We start from the raw sequence: 20,989 nt of genomic DNA, 5'->3' as shown, positions 1-20,989 counted from the left end.
TTCTGAATTCTGTTACTTCTGGTATCATTTAATAGAAACAAGAGTCTTCTTTTTAATTCCTTCCTTTTAACCATTACTACTATGTATTTTCAGAGTCATTGAATGGTGAATTTAAAGAAATTCTGTTAGAAGTAAACTTTTTACTGTCCTTTTGTGTATGATAAATGCTTGGCAGTTTTTTGTCATATAAAGCTCTTTAACTTATTTCCAATAGCTTACTAATTTTGAAAAACAAAAACCACCAAACAGCAATGTGGTAAAAATACCTGAGTGCCCCTAAGAGTAAGAATTAGCAATCAGAGGACACATGTCTAAGGAATGCTTTCGTCTGAACAATAAAGTTGACATTCTGTTCCATATACATTACCAATTTCATCATATTGGCCCATTTCTTTTTCATTTATATGCCAAGATGCCTTTTCTCGGTAGCCTATCCTTATTGCAAGAATATACCCTCGAGAAAGTGATATATTTTTCTCTTAAAGAGTGATAACTAATTTAGTGGCATTCCTTAGTTTTGGAAATAATTGCAAATTCTCATTCATGGTTTTACATCACTAAAGAAGCAATTCTGATTAGCATTGTAAAAGTTTGGATGAAAAGGAATTGCATTGCTTTAGATTGCTATAATCTCTCTTAAATTTGACAAGCTTCTTGTTTTGATTCTTGCAGGACTAAGGTGTTAAAGCATACTTCAATTATGGATCACTGCGATAGGATTAAATTCAGGATAAGGTTCTTAGCATCTCATAGTTCCTTACCTAGGATAGAAACGTATAATAGTGATTATTAATTAATAAGGAATTAAGAGTCTATGAATTATATAATGTTTGTGATAGTTACATTTCCTCTTACTGTAACTTGAACCAAGTACTATGAAATAAGTAACTTTAAAATATATTTTTTCTTTAGATTTTGATGCAATTACAGATCCTATAATGAAAGCCAAAATGGTGGCCCTTAAAGGCATAAATAAAGTAATGGCACAAAACAATATGGGCATGCCACCAATGGTTATGAACAGGTAGGTGAAGATGTTTCTCATTCTTACTGTACATCAAGAAGTGCACGAAATTATTGCTAGTTCCTAGAAAGGGCATTTAGTGACTCAAAAACCTATATTCTAGGAATGAACAATAAATACTTAAATTGGTTGTGATGTCAGCTGGATAGACTCAAATGTAAAATATATACCAATGTAAGGATTTAATTTCCATTAGTTTCAGGGTAAACATAATAAAACATTAGAAGGTTTGGAAGATTGACTTGATTAAATCAGGAATCCAGAGTATTTAAGTGTACGTTCGTTTAAATACCTTTAGAATAGTTAATGCTAACTAAAAGCTGCTTAGGACGGAGATCTTTCATCCTCAATAGACGAAGATGAGAAGATAAGCAGGAAAATAAAAATTAAACTGTTCTGTATCAAGAAAAGAAGATGGTTTATTTAAGCTGTGAATCATCTTTTTCCATCAAAGGAACAATGCAGAGAAAAAAGTGGGACATTTCAGTGAAGATACTGAGTATTAAGGCAACTGTGAATTCAGCTCTAAAATAAAATGTCCCCAAACTGAATTTGAATCAGAAAAAGTCGTTTGGAGTAGATAAGAGGACATTTGAAAGTTAACAGTTAGAGAATTCGTAAGCTTTTTCACTGTTAGCAGAAAAATGGAAATTATGCATGAAAGACTATAAGAGTTGTGTTTGACTATCTGAACTTCTGAAATTAGAGTATTTATGCCCCGTAAAGCGTATTAAATAACCACAGGATTATGGTCATTCAGAATTATGTGGTAGTTTCAAAAGAAAAACACAGGTTCATTTACTCAACCGCATACCTACTGAATCAGAATATCTGGAGATGGTGCTTGTGTGTCTGTATTTTTGGCGAGTACCATGAATGCTTCTTACGTGTACTGCTGTTTGAGAACCTCTTGTCAATAGGGTAGGCATAAAACCTCAATTTAGCCTAATTATCTTGTTGAAAAACTTTTTTTATAAGAAGGAATGTGAGTAATTATAGAATTGAATATAAAATCTACATGAATTTAAGATAAACATGAGGGCCGGCCCCGTGGCTTAGCGGTTAAGTGCGCGCGCACCGCTACTGGCGGCCTGGGTTCGGATCCCGGGCGTGCACCGACGCACCGCTTCTCCGGCCGTGCTGAGGCCGCGTCCCACATAGAGTAACTAGAAGGATGTGCAACTATGACATACAACTATCTACTGGGGCTTTGGGGGGAAAATAAATAAATAAATAAAATTATAAAAAAAAAAAAAGATAAACATGATACTTCAGCTAAATTGGGAATCCATAAAGGTATAGCTCTTTTCATTTGTTTAGATACTTTGGAAATGGTTAAGGAGCATTGTTGCGATCAAAGGAGAGAACAGTAGTTTCTAACGATTTTCATTTTTGAACAGCATCTGTTAACACTATTTCTCTATCATAAGGGTTCTTAACTTTTTTTATGTTATGAACCTTTTTGACATTCCAGTGAAGCCTTTGAATTCCTTCTCACAACATTTTGTGTGCAAAACCAAAACTATAGTATTACAAAGCAAATCAATTATATTTGAAATATAATTATTTAAATTTTAAAATTGTGGTCTATGTGCTTCTTAATGCATTTAACAAATTTAGCAGTAGGTTTAAATTTGAAAGTAATGATGAAGTGACCTATTGGTATGTGCTACAACTTTTGTTATGAAAATAATGTGAGTCTATCAGTGACAAAGTCATGGCACTGCCAATAATATTGAAGTTTGCTGCCTATAGTCAAAATAGAAGGAAATGCTGAATTTCTTTTAGCACTTAGTTTAAAATATGGGCCTCAGAATTAGAAACCCTGCTCTTTCAGCACCGTACCTCTACCAGTTAGAGAACAGTGATATCTTAGTCACCTAAGCTCATTGTTTGCTGTTTTACTGAGCGCTTTGCAGAAGTGGAAGTGATGGTCCCTCCTTAAAGTAGTGTGTTATGTTCAATGGGGATGATGTGAATGATATTCAGATTAAGAGCTCATTCCAGACCAGGGCTGTATGAGGGCAGGGGGATAGATGAATCAAAAACCTGAGTAAAAAAATTAAAAAGCATATGTTCTAAATTCTAATAGTACGTAAATACTAATATACAATATTTGATATATAATTTGGAAGTTGTGCTGTGTGTATATCTTATTATGTTGAAGCATTTGGTAACTCTAGAGGAAGTGTTTTCATTAAAGAAGTAATGTTTCTGTGAAGTTTTTATAGCTTTAATTAGGATAAGGAACATTTTGCTAAATATTTTTAACCATATAGACTTTTTCTTGGTCAGAGACCAATTTTGATTTGCTTTAACATTAGATATAGAAATGTACAAAAATGTATGAAACTTCTTAATTGAGATACATCTTTTGTTTTAGAACACAAAATATATAGGCTACCAATTTTTTGTTTATTTATTTTTTTGGTGAGGAAGATTGTCCCTGAGCTAACATCTGTGCCAGTCTTCCTCTATTTTGTATGTGGGACGCTGCCACAGCGTGGGTTGATGAGTGATGTGTAGGTCTGCACCTGGGATCCAAACCCACAAACCCCAGGCCGATGAAGCAGAGCGCACGAACTTAACCACTGCGCCACCGGGCCAGCCCGTCTGCCAATTATTTTTAAGTAAAGATTGGAACAAGAAATAATTTTCTTAGAATTTATTTAGTAAAACTGTGTCTTCACTATATTTTTTAATCCAAAAGACTTGAATTTATTTTAAGGTGTACTCAGGCATTTAGCAGAGGGTAAAACGTCTGGAGTAGCCTAGCTGGCTGCTTGTCGCAGTCTCAGTAGTCATTGTAAGGAAAGGTTACTTATCTCTCTGAATCTTCCTTTCATCATAAGTAACATGAGAGTAGTAAGAGTCCACACCTCATATAGTTGTTCGTTAGTGCTGTCGAGTCGATTCTGGCTCTTAGCGACCCCGTGCACAGCAGAGCAGATCCATGCCCAGTCTTGTGTGCCATCCTCTCACCTTCCAGCACTATATTAGACAATGCTCAGCTGCCATTCATAGGGTTTCATGGCTAGGTTTTTTGCAAGTGGGTGGCCAGGTTCTTCTTCCTAATCTGTCTTAGTCTGCAAGCTCCACTGAAACTCGTCCATGGTGACCCTGCTGGTATTTAAAATACCAGTGGCATAGCTTTCAGCACCACAGTAACATGCAGCCACCATAGTATGACACCTGGCAGCTCGGTGGTGTGGTTCCCTGACGGAGAAACGAACCCGGGCCATGGTGGTGAGAGTGCTGAATCTTAACCACTAGATCACCGGGGCTGGCTTCGTACAGTTGTAGTGAGGATTAAACGTGGTTGGTACACGAAAAATAGAACTTTAGTAAACGTTTTTGATGAGGAAGACATTGCTGTTAATTATTCTTTCTTCCTTGGAAGAGAAAATTATTAACCACTTAAAATAGTTTTAGTTTCTAAATGCTCATCATTTGATACTTAGTACTTCCTTTTTACAGGTTCCCTTTTATGGGCCAGTCGGTGACTGGAACACAAACTGGTGAAGGCCAGAATCTCCTACCACAGGCAATTACTCAGGTATTGCTGCTTGTAATTAGTCACTCTAGAATGCACGTTTTCCTATGTTTCTCACCAGCCTTACTCTCTATAATGAGACCACTTCTAGAAAGTAGTACAAGCCTTAGGACACGGCCAGAATATATTATCAGCTCAGCAGAAATAAAGACATTTTATTACTTTTTAAGGGAAAGACAAATTAAGGTTAAAGAATTGACAGTAACTTCTGGATAGGCCCTATATATTTAAGGGTAGATAGTCACTTGGAGGGAAACCAAATGCTTAGGGTTTGGTTTTGCTTTTATTTACTTTTAACTCTGCAAAGACATTTTCTCCTACATTTTGGAATTAATCTATTACATTTTAAATGTAAGACTGCTATAAAGAGTAGAAAATAATGATTATAATCATTCTTTTTAGATATAGTCAGGTTCTACTATTTATTCCTTGGAATAATTTAGTTTTTTGAATATTTGCCATTCGTAATAATCAGCTTTAAGTGTAAATACTTAAATATTTGATGTCAAGCAATGTCCAGGAAAGTAGAACTGCTCATTTCGTGTAGGGTTTTCTTCAATGATTTTTTTCTCAAATATCTGCCTAAAAAAATAGAGAGAGAAAGCTCCCTACTATATGTCCTTTTAGAATTTTCTTTTTTGCCCTTCCAGTTGTGCTTTAGATTTATTGTGCTGATTATTTTTCATTATTAAAAGAAGAGAGAGACATCATCTGATACGTGGAAAAAGCACAGGCTTCATAGCTGAGTTAAAAAAAAAAATCTCAGCTCCAATAGGAATTTACTGTGCAACTTTGGGCAAGTTCTTTAACCTCTGTTTTCTGATCTGTCAAATGTTACCCCACCTATATTATAAGGATGACATGTAGTACATTCTGGCTGCCAGTATCATCTGCAGTTGTTGCCTTGTATACATCTTATGTCTAACAGAACTTGTAACAACTGAGTAAATGTTTTTTTCAAAGTTAATTTTATTTATCAGATTGTTACCCCAGAATTGTGAGATTAACAACTATTTATTCAGTCACCTGGGAAGAAACAAGACATTTAATTAGAAAATAAGACTAATATTTTTAATTAGTGTATATTTGTTTTAGTGTTTATGCATGTTAAACACATTGGTTCTTGTTTATATATAACTATATTGTGAGGTGGAATTTAGTAAATCTGGCACCCATATTTATATCTTTAATTGCAGAAGAAACCAGGTAGATTTCATCAAAAAGTGGGATTTTATGTGCATCTGTAGCTAAATACTAACAGTATTTGATTTGCCCTACTATTATATTTCTGATGAATAATCCCTTACCTCAAACATAATTGCTTTTCAACTGAAATCTAGAAAATATAACAGTTCAGAGATATTTGTAAATTTTCAGAAATTAGGTTGTCACCACTAAATTTAGTCTACTTTAAATAAAAAGCAAAGCTTTAAAGATGTCTTAAGAAATTTAAGGATTTTTTTTTCCCTTCCATTTCTTTTTCTTTTTTAAGTTTTTTCCCCGTTAACTGAAATGTGGAATAAACCTATTTGTAAATTTTACTTATTTTAGGATGGCAGTATAACACATCAGATTTCTAGGCCTAATCCTCCAAATTTTGGTCCAGGCTTTGTCAGTAAGTATAAATCTAATAAGTTACATATTCTCTGGGGATTGCTTGTTTGCACTATATTTGTCTTCTTCTAAAAACTTGGAGTTAGTTTAGGTGTGTTATTTTAAGTCTTAAGTGCCCTCATCTTTTATGAAACATCACTGCCCTGTTAGGCGTCTTTTCCTCAAGGCATGTATTTTCGTTGCTTTTTTCTCTGTGCATGAAGAATTATAGTTAGAAATAAATATTTTAATACAGAAAAATCATCTTCCCCAGTCTCTTCAATATTGTTGTTGCTGTTTTTGTATACAGATCGGGCACTTTACAATCTGTAGAATTAAACCGCTTCTTGCGCTTTTGACTGTCTACCTAAATGACAAGGACGCTAAATGGGAACAACAAAGGGAATATGCTTAGAAATAAGTTGGGTTAGCAGCATGGTGTGAAGGTCGAGGATGCAGGACGCCACTGAATCCTTTCTAGCTATCTTCAGGGGTCCCAAGGTGGTTCAGGATAGTATTTAAAGTTCTCCCCAAACTGAACCTTTCTGAAATCTTCAGACTGTTTAGCTAACTTTTTTTTCACCATTATTTTTCATTTTGCTCACCTCTGCTCTCCTGGTTCCAGAAACCAGAAAGGCTTTCCTTGCGGTAGGTCTCATTCTACCAGAAGCAGAACTTCTGAAATCTTGTGAAAAAGCCTGTTCTTGAAAAATGCCCTTCAAATTTAGTAGACTAGATTTCAAGTTCATACATGTACTGGAACTTCTGGGTTTAAGAACAAACCCAAAGTCTGACCTTTTGAAATTACCCCTGTATTAATTATTATTATAATTTGAATACCTATTTGCATTAAAAACAAGTAACGACTATAACCAACGGGCTTTTTCTGGCTTTATTGTGCCCATTGGCTTTGGTTGGATTCTTATTGTATGACAATATTCTGTTATCATTGATGTAATTTTTCAGCTAATATTCTTGGAATTGTATTTATTCATTTCTTTGTCTTATAGTGAGTCAAAAAGGTATATTCTGAATTTCACTACCATAAGATGACTTTTTTTGGGGGGGCTTGGCATCAGTGAAGTAAAGTGCCCTTAAAGAATAAAGAAGGAATATTGGTACAAGATGAAGAGATACAACTATTTGGGGAGATATTAATGACAGTCATAAAAGTAGAAAAGATTTTACTTGGTTAATTATTCCCTGCCTTTGATTATTTATAGAAGGATAAATTACAAAATTTATAAAAATTACCAGTGTTTTTAACTTGTGGATTTCCTTTATAAAACATAGACTTCATGTTGGTTCTTTCTAAAACATTCTATGTTCCTTCCTTCTCAGTTTAGGACATTCTTTTTTACTATTAAGAAATAGGGAAAACCTTATAAACTTAGGAAAATTAGCATGGGAAATGATACCTAATCCATGCTCTGGACTTTGAATAAGGATGTCTTACTTTGTCTCTTCAAAATCTGTAAAGTTGAATTAATAAAACACACATATAATTTAATATGTAGTTTGGCTTGTGTTTTAGAGAATTTGATAGTTCAGTAGATAAAAGCATTCCATTAGATAACAGTCTTCTGCTTTTCAAAGATTGGATATATAGTATTTTTAACTATGAAGTTAACCCATGTCCTAAGAACATGCATTCTTTGGTTTTCTTAAATAAATATTTTCCCAAAGTCTCCTATTTTATAGTTACATTCTGGTCTAATAGTTAGTATTGTGTTTTCAAAATATTTATTACAAGGTCTTGTGAAACTGCGTTTCCTTATAAAGTGGATTTGTGTAACTTTTATATTGTTAGACTCTTTAGAAAATTAACACAGATGAATTTTTAATTTTTTCCTCAGATGATGCACAACGTAAGCAGTATGAAGAATGGCTTCAGGACACCCAGCAGCTTCTTCAGATGCAACAGAAATACCTTGAAGAACAAATTGGTGCACACAGAAAATCTAAGAAGGCCCTTTCAGCTAAACAGCGTACTGCGAAGAAAGCTGGGCGTGAGTTTCCGGAGGAGGATGCGGAACAGCTCAAGCATGTTACTGAGCAGCAAAGCATGGTTCAGAAACAGCTAGAACAGGTAATAAATAGGTTTGCAAAATAGAAATAGTTGTTAATGAGTAGAATGTTTTGGTCTGTCATTCGTTAATGATAGACTATTTTGATTAGTGTTAAATGGCATACAAAAGTGACAGCCCTGAGACCTCTTACTAACTGAAGACATAACAGCCCCAGTCCTTTCCCTAGAGTGATAGTCGCACAGCACATACTCCATAAGTGCTGCTGGATAGATTAATTCTCATAATCCTGACTTAGAAGAACTGTTTTTACACTCGGGTATGAAACTCTGGTGTAGCTGATATAGCTTGGGGAAATTCAGTAACTTTCGCTGCACTGAGAAATCAGTCTGTGGAGTCTTCAGCTTTCCTGAGGACAGAGCTCCCGGCAGATCCTGGGTTGAGGTGGGAACAAGAGCCAGGGCCCGAGAAGTAGTTTTTAACTTGAAATTGACCTTTTCTTTACTGTATCCTTTGGTTCCCTGTTTTCTAGTGGAATTTCAGAAATAGCATTTGAGTCATTCTGGTGGTTCTTTTTCATGGTATGTGTTTATTATTATTTCTTCTCAGTATTTTGGTTTAAAATACATTGGTAAAGGGGCCGGCCCGGTGGCGTAGCAGTTAAGTGCGCATGCTCTGCTGCGGCAGCCTGGGGTTTGCAGGTTTGGATCCAGGGTGGGCACCAATGCACCACTTGTCAAGCCATGTTGTGGTGGTGTCCCATATAAAGTAGAGGAAGATGGGCACGGCTGTTAGCCCAGGGCCCATCTTCCTTAGCAAAAAGTGGGGGATTGTTAGTTAGCTCAGGGCTGGTCTTTTCTCACACACACACAAAAATAATTAAAATATTAAAAAAAAAAATTGGTATATCTTATGTAAAGGACTCATTCCTGAAAAAGTAAATCATTTTGCTGTTATCTTCCTTATAAACCAGGTGTTTCTCAAAATGCTCATACTGAAATAACAATTATACTTAAAAAGAAGTAAAATTTTAAATTTTTATTTAAAATAAAACAATAGTAGTTGGAGCTATTTTGAGGCAGCCCTGATGGCCTAGTTGTTAGAGTTCAGCACTTTCACCGCTTCAGCCACCCGGGTTCGTTTCCCGGTCACAGAACCACACCACCTGTCTGTCAGTTACCATGCTGTGGTGGCCACTCACATAGAAGAACTAGAAGGACACTAACTAAGATACACAACCATGCACTGGGGCTTTGGGGAGGAAAATAAATAAATAATAGTGTTCAAAATGGGTTAACAGCACACTCCTAGGTATTTACCCAAGTGAATTAAAACCTATACGCGAATATGTATAGCAGCTCTATTCCTAGTCACAAAAACTGGAAACACGCCAGTATCCTTCAGTGGTGAGTGGTTGGACAAAGTGTGGTACAGACACACTTCCGAGATGTTGCAGGTTTGGTTCCAGACCGCCACAATAAAGCAAATATTGCAATAAAGTGAGCCACACGAATTTTTTTGGTTTCCCAGTGCATATAAAAGTTATGTTTACACTATACTGTAGTCTGTTAAGTGTGCAATAGCATTATGTCTAAAAACACAATGTGCACACCTTACGAAAATGTGACAGAGACACGAAGTGAGCAGATGTTGGAAGAATGGCGCCAATAGACTTGCTCGATGCAGGGTTGCCAGAAACTTTCAGTTTGTAAAAAATGCAGTATCTGCGAAGCACAGTAAACCGAAGCACGATAAAACGAAATATGCCTGTTCATCCATACGATGGAGTACTACATAGCAATAAAAAAGAATGAATCCTTGATACACACGGCAAATTGGATGGATCTCAAAAGCGTTATGCTGAGTAAAAGCTAATCCCAAAAGGTTATATACTGATTTCATTTATGTAACATTCTTGAAAGGGCAAAATTATAAAGATGCACAATAGGTTTAGTGGTTGCCAGGGCTTAGGGGTGGAGGGAGGAGGGTTTGACTACAAAGGGGTAGCATGAGGGCATTTTCTGGGGTGATAAAACTTTGCTGTATCTTGATTGTGGTGATGGCTACGCTAATCTCTGTGTTAAAGATCAGAGAATTGTACACCAACAAAAGTCAATTTTGCTTTTTAATTGTCAATTGTAATATTTAAAATAAAATTGAAAGTAATCCAAATGTTGATAGTAGAAAGGGAGGAGTTCAGAGTAGATCAACTCACTAAAAATCAGAGTGCTGTCTGTATAATGAACACGCTGGAAAACACATTCGCGTACGTTATCTGATGTAACCTTCTCTACAACCTTCTGAAGAAGTCAGTATTATCACCATTTTACACATGACGAATCTGGTGAGTCAGTGTAGAGGTGGGTAACATGTTTGCTCATAGCTGATTGTTTGATTAGGGATCTGGACTCATGTCTTATCTCCAAGCTGAAGCTTCCACAATAATGTACCAACAATAAAGTGATTATAATTCCTATTGTTTAAAACTAGGACTATTCCAGAATGAGGTTTCTTTTCTCTTTAAATTTACTCTCTGGATCCATGTTTATTGCAAGTAAATATTCTTTTAAGAATAGGTATTTCTTGTAAAGTATTTTTAACACTGTTATTGCCTTCTGGTGTATTTCTATAAATTCTTTATGATGAGGGCCTAGTTTTTGCATATCTGTGGATCGATCCTATTTAAAAGCTAATGCTGTACTTGGAAAATGGGACACATTATCTGTTACTATATGGTTGCCAACAATCCATTGTAATCTCATTAAGCAATTGATGATAACATTTTTTAAAGTATTTTAAAATGTCATAGGAAAGGTATGGATGACCACCTTCTATATTCCAGATAACTGTTCTAGGTGCTTTATGTATATTCATTCTGCTTCATCACTCCAGTGGTAATTCCTCAGTGCTAACCAGTCAACTGGTCAGGAAAGACAAGAAAATAAGATAGCAGTTATACAGCTACTGGAGAACAGGCCAAAACCATTACGTGCAGAGAATATGCTAGTCTGCCTAGGAAACTGAAGAAGATAAACTGAAAAACTATTAGAACTACTGGGTTCAGTATACTAGTATAATATATATCCAAAAATAGAACGATTTTGAAGGATATGTACATCATAATGCATCCCTTCCTCCGCAGATCCCCACGTGAGGTGGTACATCCTCAAGACATGGGTTGCATTTTTACTGAGATTGGTTTGTAGCATCTGGCACATTGGGGCACAAAGGTTTTTGGAATGAATTAACTGACATAAGTCAGTCATTATATTAGGAGCTTATTAGGAACTATTCAAAATATTACCTTAGAGCTTATATATGTTTCAGAAGTTATAATTTGGTATGTTACCCATGAAATTCAAAGAGTCTAATCTGTTTAACCTGGAGGGGAGGGTGTGGTATATATGCTAGTAGTTCATCTTGTTTTAACATGTTGTCAATTTTGTATATTTAAGAAATGAAATCTTAACATGTTTAAATGGTTAAAGTTTGGGTTAAATCTCACATTCTAACCTTATATATTAATGTAACTTCTAAGGCATCCTGTGTAGCCTTTGGTTATTCTTTTATCTTATTTTTTGATGTGTAGTTTGACGTTCACAGTAAGATTTTTCTTAAAATTTATTTCAGAAAAATGTATTTTGAATTTGTTTTTGGTATTTCGTGTGTGAAGAAGTTTTACAGATGACTTCAGAAAAATTCTGTTGTTAAAAAGATTGGCAGTCTTTAGTTAATGTTTATCAATCTAATTTTTTGTAATTTTTGCTATTGCCTTAGCAAAATATTTTTGCCTCTACAAGATCTAACTGCCTTCTCTAACCCCCCACCATAATCATCAGTAAGTGTTTTAGTTTGATACTTGTAGTATATATAAACGAGTAAGATTTAATTTCGTTATTCCAGATCCGTAAACAACAGAAGGAGCATGCAGAGCTGATTGAAGATTATCGGATCAAGCAGCAGCAGCAGCAGCAGCAGCAGCAGTGTGCACTGGCCCCGCCTTCCGTCATGCCAGGTGTCCAGCCACAACAGCCCCTAGTTCCAGGTGCCACCCCACCCGCCATGAGCCAGCCCAGCTTCCCCATGGTGCCACAGCAGCTACAGCACCAGCAGCACACAGCGGTCATTGCCGGCCACGCCAGCCCTGCTAGAATGCCCAGTTTACCTGGATGGCAACCTTCCAGGGCTCCTGCTCACGTCTCCCTCAATCCTCCTAGGATTCAGCCTCCAGTTGCCCAGTTACCAATAAAAACTTGCACGTCCACCCCAGGGACAGTGTCAAATGCAAATCCGCCGAGTGGACCACCACCACGGGTGGAATTTGATGACAATAATCCTTTTAGTGAAAGTTTTCAAGAACGGGAACGTAAGGAACGTTTACGAGAACAGCAGGAAAGACAACGAATCCAACTCATGCAAGAAGTAGACAGACAAAGAGCTTTGCAGCAGAGGATGGAAATGGAGCAACATGGCATGATGGGCTCAGAGCTAAGCAGTAGGACGTCTGTGTCCCAGGTTCCATTCTACAGTTCTGACCTGCCTTGTGATTTTATGCAACCTCCAAGACCCCTTCAGCAGTCTCCACAACACCAACAGCAAATGGGGCAGGTTTTACAGCAACAGAATATACAACAAGGATCTGTTAATTCACCCCCCACCCAAACTTTCATGCAAACCAATGAGCGAAGGCAGATAGGACCTCCGTCATTTGTTCCTGATTCACCATCAATTCCTGGTGGAAGCCCAAATTTCCATTCTGTTAAGCAGGTACATGGAGGTCTTTCTGGGACCAGCTTCCAGCAGTCCCCAGTGAGGCCTCCTTTTACACCTGCTTTACCTGCAGCACCTCCAGTAGCTAATAGCAGTGTCCCATGTGGCCAGGACCCTGCTGTAACCCATGGACAAAGTTATCCAGCATCAACCCAGTCTCTCATTCAGTTGTATTCTGATATAATCCCAGAAGAAAAAGGGAAAAAGAAAAGAACAAGAAAGAAGAAGAAAGATGATGATGCAGAATCCACCAAGGCACCATCAACTCCCCATTCAGATACAACTGCTCCACTGACTCCGAGTATCTCAGAAACTACCTCCACTCCTACAGTGAACACACCCAGCGAGCTTCCTCACCAAGCAGAACCCAAGTCAGTGGGACCAGTTGACTCATCAACCGCTAACATGGCAGCAGGCCAGCTGTGTACAGAATTAGAAAACAAAGTGCCCAATAGTGATTTCTCACAAGGAACTCCAAATCAACAGACTTGTGCACATTTGGAGGTGGATAAGCTCTCCATGGAAACGCCTGCCACAACTGAAGAGATAAAACTGGAGACAGCTGAGCTGGAGCAGTGCCCAGGCCAAGAAGCGCCTAAATGGGAGGAACAAACCGGGAAGGCTGCAGAGAAAGCCGTGGCTGGTCCTGTCTCCTCAGGGCAGAGTCCTCCCCATTCTGCTGGGGCCCCTGCTACCAAAGGAGATTCAGGCAATGAACTTCTGAAGCATCTGCTGAAAAATAAAAAGTCATCTTCCCTTTTGAATCAAAAACCTGAAGGTGGTTTTTGTTCAGATGACGACTGTATAAAGGATAACAAACTAGTTGAGAGGCAGAACCCAGCTGAAGGATTGGTAAGTGTGACTCATGAAACCTACAAATTGCTTTTCCTTTTGTTTTAAATTACAGTTATAGCAGATTAGTACCAACCACTGTATTAATTTCAACACTATTTTGTGCCTTTTTACTCTAAAGGACCATTTTTTATTTTGTTGTTTCTACCTCCATGTACCCCGTGTTTTGACTTATACCCATACATTATATTACATAATCATTTACTATATTTTTTCAAAATCAAAGACGTAGTAATGCATTTCGTATGTAACATTTGCCTGTCAGCTGATTATTGCCACATTGAGTCAATCTAACCAAAGCAAAGAAGTAAATGTCTATGTATCTTTATTGCAAATAAGTGTGCAGTTTCCATTAACCTCTTTGAAATACAGAAAATAGCTCCTGCACCCCTGTTAATACGCTTGGGGACCCTCAGGGACAACCCATATTGGGAATCCATTGTGTTGCAATGTATTAATACTTATACAAACTCAATGTTACATGTAGATACTCTTCTATCTTTGTAGTTTTCCATGTATCAATATTCTGCCCTTTTTAAGTTATAAAACATTGGGTATGATTTTGTCTTTTCCTTTGTATGAAGAGTTTCCTTTTGGGGCCGGCCCCGTGGTGTAGCGGTTAAGTGCTCGCGCTCTGCTGCTGGCAGCCCGGGCTCGGATCCTGGGCGCACACCGACGCACCGCTTGTCAGGCCATGCTGTGGCAGCGTCCCATATAAAGTAGAGGAAGTTGGGCACGGATGTTAGCCTAGGGCCAGTCTTCCTTAGCAAAAAGAGGAGGATTGGCAGATGTTAGCTCAGGGCTGATCTTCTGCACCAAAAAAAATAAAAAAGAGTTTCCTTTTAAATATACCTTTACAAGATTTCCTCCTCTGCATTTCAGTGAACTTCCTTGCGATATTTCCCAGATTGGGGTTCCTGGATCATAGGAGTTGGTCTGCTTGATTACTCTTGCTTCTTTATCTTTCAAAAGCTGCGGTGTCATTACTAGTATATTCATAAAGCTTTCCCTACAGTGCTTCTCACATTGGATTTTATAATCTTCATTTGTTAATTGAATGGGGGCGAGGTAGTATATTTAGTTGTCCAAATTTGCATATATAAGATTGTTAATGAAGCCGTTCTTTTTGCAAGTGTTGGCTTACTCTGTTTTCTCTTGTCTGTATGACCATTCAGTAGAGGTTGAGTGTTTACCCAATAGAGTTATGTCATTTTTAAAAATTTTAGTGGTAATACTTAGTCATATTTGTCACCAGCAAATATGCCCCATCTCTAGTCACTTTCTCCATTGCATCCTATGCCCCTAGGAATACGGAACTACTTGCAATCCCCCGAGTGTCTTTCTGATTTCACCCTTCCATATATAGCCATGTGCTGCTGTTTCAGCCTGCTCTGCTCTCCCTTCTTTTTTACATCTGGTCAATATCTTATCTTTTAAAACTCTGTTCTGGAATCATCTCCAGATACCTTTCTCAGCTCAACTGATCTCAAATATGTGTTGGTACCCATGTGTTCATATAGCAGTTACTGTAGTGCCACTTACCATAAATAGCTCCTTAAAGGGCAGAGGCTGCATCTGGAGCACTTTTGTATCCTGAGTACCTAATGCAGTACTTAGCACATGGTAAGTACTCAGTGTATTGAATTGAAGTCCTAATACTGGTGATTATATAGTTAAAAAAATGGAGAGAGGGTGTTATGATAGAAAAAGGGATGAAATCACTTGTGTATGTGTATATATATATAAGTTTGGACTCCGGCAAATGTTCTCGTATCCGTTTGGTATGACAACATAGGGTAGAGGCACTTGATAACTAGGGGTAATGTCTCCTTACCACATTCCAGGTGTTATGCTGTGCTGAGCATTTGCCCCTAAGATACCATTTAATCATATGGCAGGTACATTTATTATCCCTGTTTTACAAATGATGAAGTTTATTTATTTTCTAGTCATACTCAAGGCAAAATAATTGTGGCAATAGTTGGATTGACCCACTTTTTCTCCATGCTGAGTCTGTTTTCTCATACATAAATTGCAATTAGGAGAACACCCTCCTAGTTGTAGTGCAGTGGTAAAGCCTTCTTGGAAACTGTGAGAGGTCGAACCACTCAGCCTGCGTTAAATCCGTGTTGCCTCACTGACCAACAGTGTGGCCTGGGCAGGTCAGCCTTTCTGTGCCTCGGTTTCCTCATCTGTAAAACAGGATTAATAATATTTCCTATCATGTAGGGTTGCCACAAGGATTAAAGGAGTTAAAATACACATTGTGCTTGTAATATTTTTATAAAAAAGTATTTTTATAAAAGGTGCATACCTTTGACCTAGAAATGACATATTTAGGAACCTGGCATAGGAATGTGAAATTCTAATGTGTGCAAAGATGTAACTGCCTGAATAGCTAGTGTCCTGAGAGAAAAAATGAGAGAAAGAAAACAACGTAAATCTACTACAGCAGTTGTTGATTAAATTATTATTTCTGTAGATCTATATCTGAATGACACACAGATGTTTTTCCAGCATTTAAAATTTATGCTATATAAGAATGTTTAATGTCATGGGGAACAACCATAAGTCAAGTTTAAAAAGCAGCCACCAAAATAAAAGAGTACAAGGTATGGTCCATTGTGTTTTTAACAAAATATATGTAGGCATAGATAAAAGATTAAAAACAGATACTTTAAAATGTTGACTTTTTATCTCAGGCAGACTTTCCGGATGATTTTTAATCTTTTGTGCTCTTCTATAATTAAAAGTATTCTTTGAAGCGTAGTAATATCTGCCTTTTAGGGTGATGGCGAGGATTAGAGATAATGTCTGTAGAGCACCTACAGTGCCTGGCCCATACATACTTAATGAGCGATTGCATTGTAAGTCTCTTATATGCCAATAAGAGATTCTCAGGCCCTTGCTACTCAAAGGACAGTCCTTGGGGATCAGCAGCATGGACCTCACCTGGGAGCTTTTTAAGGCGTGCAGAATCACATGCCCTAGCACAGCCCTACCAGTCAGAGTGTGTGTTTTAACAAGATCCCAGGTGATTCGTATACATGTGCATATGGAGAAGCCTGCAGTTCTCAGAATCACCAGGAGGGCTTGTGAAGACACAGTGCTGGGCCTCACTCCCAGAGTTTCTGATTCGGTAGGTCTGGAGTGGGACCAGAGGATTTGCATTTCTGACCAGTCCCAGGTGTTACTCCTTATGCTGCTTTGGAGACTTATTGCCCTTTGAGAACCACTGATCTAGCTCCAGGATGGGCAGTTTGAGCCTGCTTCCACCTCTTCCCTTCTTTGTATCAGCTAAGAATGGTTCTTAATTTTTAAATGGTTGAAAAAAAAATCTAAAGAAAAGTAATATTTTACAATATGTGAAAATTAACAAAATTCAAGCTTCAGTGTCCATGAATTTAGAAAGTTTTATGGGAACACAGCCAAGCTCATTCATTTACAAATTGTCCATGGCTGCTTTTGGAGTACCAGAGCAAAGAGTTGAGTAGTTACGACAGGCACTATATGGCCTACAAAGCTATAATATTTACTGTTTGGCCCTTTACAGAAAAATTTTGTTGTCCATGCTCTAAGCCATTTAGAATATATCTGGAAACTATAATCTTCAAACTCTCCAAGATTCAATGCAGAATACATTAAAATAAGTTCAGCTAAAGTTGCCCATAGCAAAGTGGAGCTATCAAGTTTAGAACTAATGGCCCCTAAACAATATTCCCATATTTTTAGGTATTGATAGCACTACCCTTAAAAACCTCTTCAAGGACTGGTATATTCTCACTTCTTAACCATAAAGTAAAGAAAGACAAAAGTAAAGGTTTACTTGCTATCATGTAGGTCCTCTTTCATTGACTTCGAGTATATAAGCAGTTATTATTCAGGTAAATGTCTGATTGTAAGCTAATTTGAAAGACCAAAATTGTTTTTTTATTGATTTCTGAGGCTAGCTGGTCCTCTCAACTAAAACGCATCAGCTATGAAGCTTTTCAGGTGCCTGTCCGTCATTTCTGCAGACCTGAATTTCACCCACTCCTAACGGGGACCCGAAATTACTCACCCAGACCACTATGCAGAGGCCCCCACAGCCACCTGGCTAAGAGCAACCTCTTCCTCCACAGCTCCCAACGAACAGGAGTAAGGGATCTGGGCTGCTGCCGGCACCAGTGTGCTCAGGCCTGAGGAGCAGTGCTTCCTCTGAAAAGGAAAATAGTCACACTTAAGAGCTCTGCTCTTTGCTCAGGCTTTGCAGGTTACTGATTTCCATAGTTGAGAATAATTTTTGAAAAAGATGATATTTTCAGAAAGCAGACCTTTTGATGCTGCCATCTTTTCTCCTTAACTTTTAGTACCCATGTTAGGAATGTGTCATAGGATGGAACTGGATTTGCATGAACTGAAAATCAAACATGTGAATAGTTCACTTATTTCTTAACCTTTCTAATTACATTAGCAAGCTTTGGGGGCTCAAATGCAAGGTGGTTTTGGATGTGGCAACAACCACTTGCCAAAAACAGATGGAGGAAGTGAAACCAAGAAACAGCGAAGCAAGCGGACTCAGAGGACTGGGGAGAAGGCAGCGCCTCGCTCAAAGAAAAGGAAAAAGGATGAAGAAGAGAAGCAAGCTATGTACTCTACCACGGACACCTTCACACACCTGAAACAGGTGGGTCCTTCACAGCAGCCCCTTTACAGATACCAGGAAGCGAGACATCAGGTGCCTTTTCAGCCCTGTTAAACTGAAGCTTTCTCTTTATTGCGATCATTTCCTAATTAAAGTAGAGAGTTACAGGGATAAAAGACATCTCAACAAGGAACCTAATAGATTTCCCATTTGCAAGCAAAATTGCACCTTATCCTATTGGCATCCAAAAATTACAGTAAAATAGATGGATTGGTAGGTGATGATCAAGATTTACTTATGTTCAAAAGGAGCAGCCTCAGCACCAAGAAAAACTCTGTCCGCATTGCTTGACTCTGGATGCAAAGAAATGCAGCTGCTGGTCTCTCTGCATAGTGAACTTTACTTTACACCTTCATGGTTGTTACGGAAGGGAGGAGACAGCCACTAAGTGCCATCCGTGGTACCTAGCCTCAATTCGCGCCCTGATTCTTGCTGAGCAGAGATAAGGAATGTGTTTTTCTTGTTAGATGCCTGGCAGCATCCCTTTAAGACAGATAAGAATAAAGCTCATTTTTAAGTATATCTCAAAGATTCTGTAGTCTCTCTCACTTATTCCAGCATTTTGATACCTGATTTTTTAAGTCTTACTTTTTTCAAGCCTTATTTGACTAAGTTGCCCTGGGTCTTAGAAAAGTTGAGAAACTCTCTGTTTTGTTTATCATGTACATTACTCTCAAATGTGTTTTTTAATAGCAGCTCTCTCTGCTCCCTCTAATGGAACCAATCATTGGAGTGAACTTTGCGCACTTTCTTCCTTATGGCAGTGGCCAATTTAATAGTGGGAATCGACTTCTAGGAACTTTTGGCAGTGCTACCCTTGAAGGGGTTTCGGATTACTATTCTCAGTTGATCTACAAGGTATGTTTCTTTGCCAAGGTATTACCTTGCTTCCTCTTTGGATACCATATCGAAATTGGTAGAGCTTGTCTTGTTTTTCCATCTAATCCTCCAAGTTTCATTTAAACTTTAGTTCAATGAAAAGGTTAAAATTTTACCAGGTGAAGTGTTTCTAACATGAGCATTTGAAATTTTTGTATAGATAAGAAGACAAATTATGAAAAACATTCATTGTCTATTTCCATGGTAGAGAAAATATTTATTTCCCTGTAACCTTTATTAACTCTTAAAATGAATCCAAATTCATAGTAAATTGTGAGAATAAAAAATGTAGTTAGGAATATACCCAGAAATGAAATGAAAAAATTTAAAAATGTATTTTGTCTAATAATTTAGGTACTAATTGCGACTATGCATTAATTCCTAGGCTTCTAAAATGGTAAACTTGATTTAGTTTGATGTTTTTTGGTATTTTTTTTTTTAACATTCTTTACTTCACATCTGACTTAGGTAAAATGATCTTTTTTACAAAAATATTTGAGAAGATCGTCAGTTTTCCTGAGGGCTTCTCTTCTGACTTTAATATTGAGATCATTCTCTTGTGATGCTCCGTTGATTATCGTTGTTGGCTTTTCTCTTTAGTTAGAACCTGTCCTAAGTCTTGTAAATGCCTTCTCTTCTGCTGCAAGCTGTTCTCCAACACAACTTCATCATCTTCATGAAATCCTAGATCTTTGCAACATGTGTAATTTTACTTTGCACTTGATTTGCATGGTGGTACTGGTAGATTCCAACGATCCCTGAGAGACTAATTAGTCAGTAAATGACAAATTGATGACAAATGTTAAGCAGGGAGAAATGTTTGGAAGGGAACTACATTTGTTAATGATTCAGTTATTTTAGTAGTATTGGTATAACTTTTGCTTCTTGTAGAGATTTTGGACCATCCAAATTCTAATATCTAGGATGTGAGTTGCAATTATAGGATTAGAACCACAAATTCTCAAGTTTTTTATAGAACTGGGGCATATCTTAATGAGAATTTAGTAAAGGAATTTTTGAGAGCTTTATACAGTTTATTGGTTGAATCTTAAAGCTAGCCTTCACAGCTATAACAATGAAACTTGAAGAGTTGTGTAGAATAGAGTCAGGCATAATGTAAATTTGCTTCTTAAAATTTCAAAGCTGAGTACTCAAACTGGGCAAAATAAGCAAGTGGATAATATGTCCATATAATCATGAGTATTTGCTACACTAAAAAGCCTCCTGGCCTCGTACGTTATTTTTCTTCTTGGTGTGCGTTTAGGAATGAAGATGCATCTTGATTATGTTTCTGTAGCCTTGCTTCTGTGTGTTAAAAATTCACAGAACTAAGTTGTAGCAAGGTCATGGCATGTTTGTTCAGTAGCATATAATTTAAAATTTTTTGGTCTCCTGCAGCAGAATAATTTAAGTAATCCTCCAACACCCCCTGCCTCTCTTCCTCCTACACCACCTCCTATGGCTTGTCAGAAGATGGCAAATGGCTTTGCGACAACTGAAGAACTTGCTGGAAAAGCTGGAGTATTAGTGAGCCATGAAGGTATGATGTTACGCCTCCAGATTTGACGCCTTTGAGGAACGTGGCTTTGCCAGCTGTGTGTGGTGGC

The 20,989-nt window shown here is 37.5% G+C and overlaps 1 protein-coding gene across 14 annotated transcripts in view; it reads left to right on the top strand.

The window, feature by feature from the left end:
- KMT2C (lysine methyltransferase 2C) overlaps window positions 1-20,989 on the top strand; it is a 281,910-nt gene that overhangs the window by 237,069 nt on the left and 23,852 nt on the right. For 9 of the 14 annotated variants that reach the window (XM_058533631.1, XM_058533656.1, XM_058533691.1 and 6 more), the window contains 8 exons: window positions 913-1,024; window positions 4,502-4,580; window positions 6,129-6,192; window positions 8,027-8,259; window positions 12,101-13,819; window positions 18,273-18,485; window positions 19,197-19,361; window positions 20,781-20,922. In XM_058533631.1, the coding sequence (XP_058389614.1) occupies window positions 913-1,024; window positions 4,502-4,580; window positions 6,129-6,192; window positions 8,027-8,259; window positions 12,101-13,819; window positions 18,273-18,485; window positions 19,197-19,361; window positions 20,781-20,922 (2,727 nt within the window). The remainder of the gene's footprint in view (window positions 1-912; window positions 1,025-4,501; window positions 4,581-6,128; window positions 6,193-8,026; window positions 8,260-12,100; window positions 13,820-18,272; window positions 18,486-19,196; window positions 19,362-20,780; window positions 20,923-20,989) is intronic. The other 5 variants (XM_058533734.1, XM_058533700.1, XM_058533639.1 and 2 more) reach the window with 4 other exon arrangements.

The sequence above is a fragment of the Diceros bicornis genome, chromosome 3 (genome assembly GCF_020826845.1).
Source record: "Diceros bicornis minor isolate mBicDic1 chromosome 3, mDicBic1.mat.cur, whole genome shotgun sequence".
Taxonomy (NCBI): Eukaryota; Metazoa; Chordata; class Mammalia; order Perissodactyla; family Rhinocerotidae; genus Diceros; species Diceros bicornis.
The sequence above is the reverse complement of the archived record's forward strand: the minus strand, read 5'-3'. Positions and strand labels throughout refer to the sequence as shown.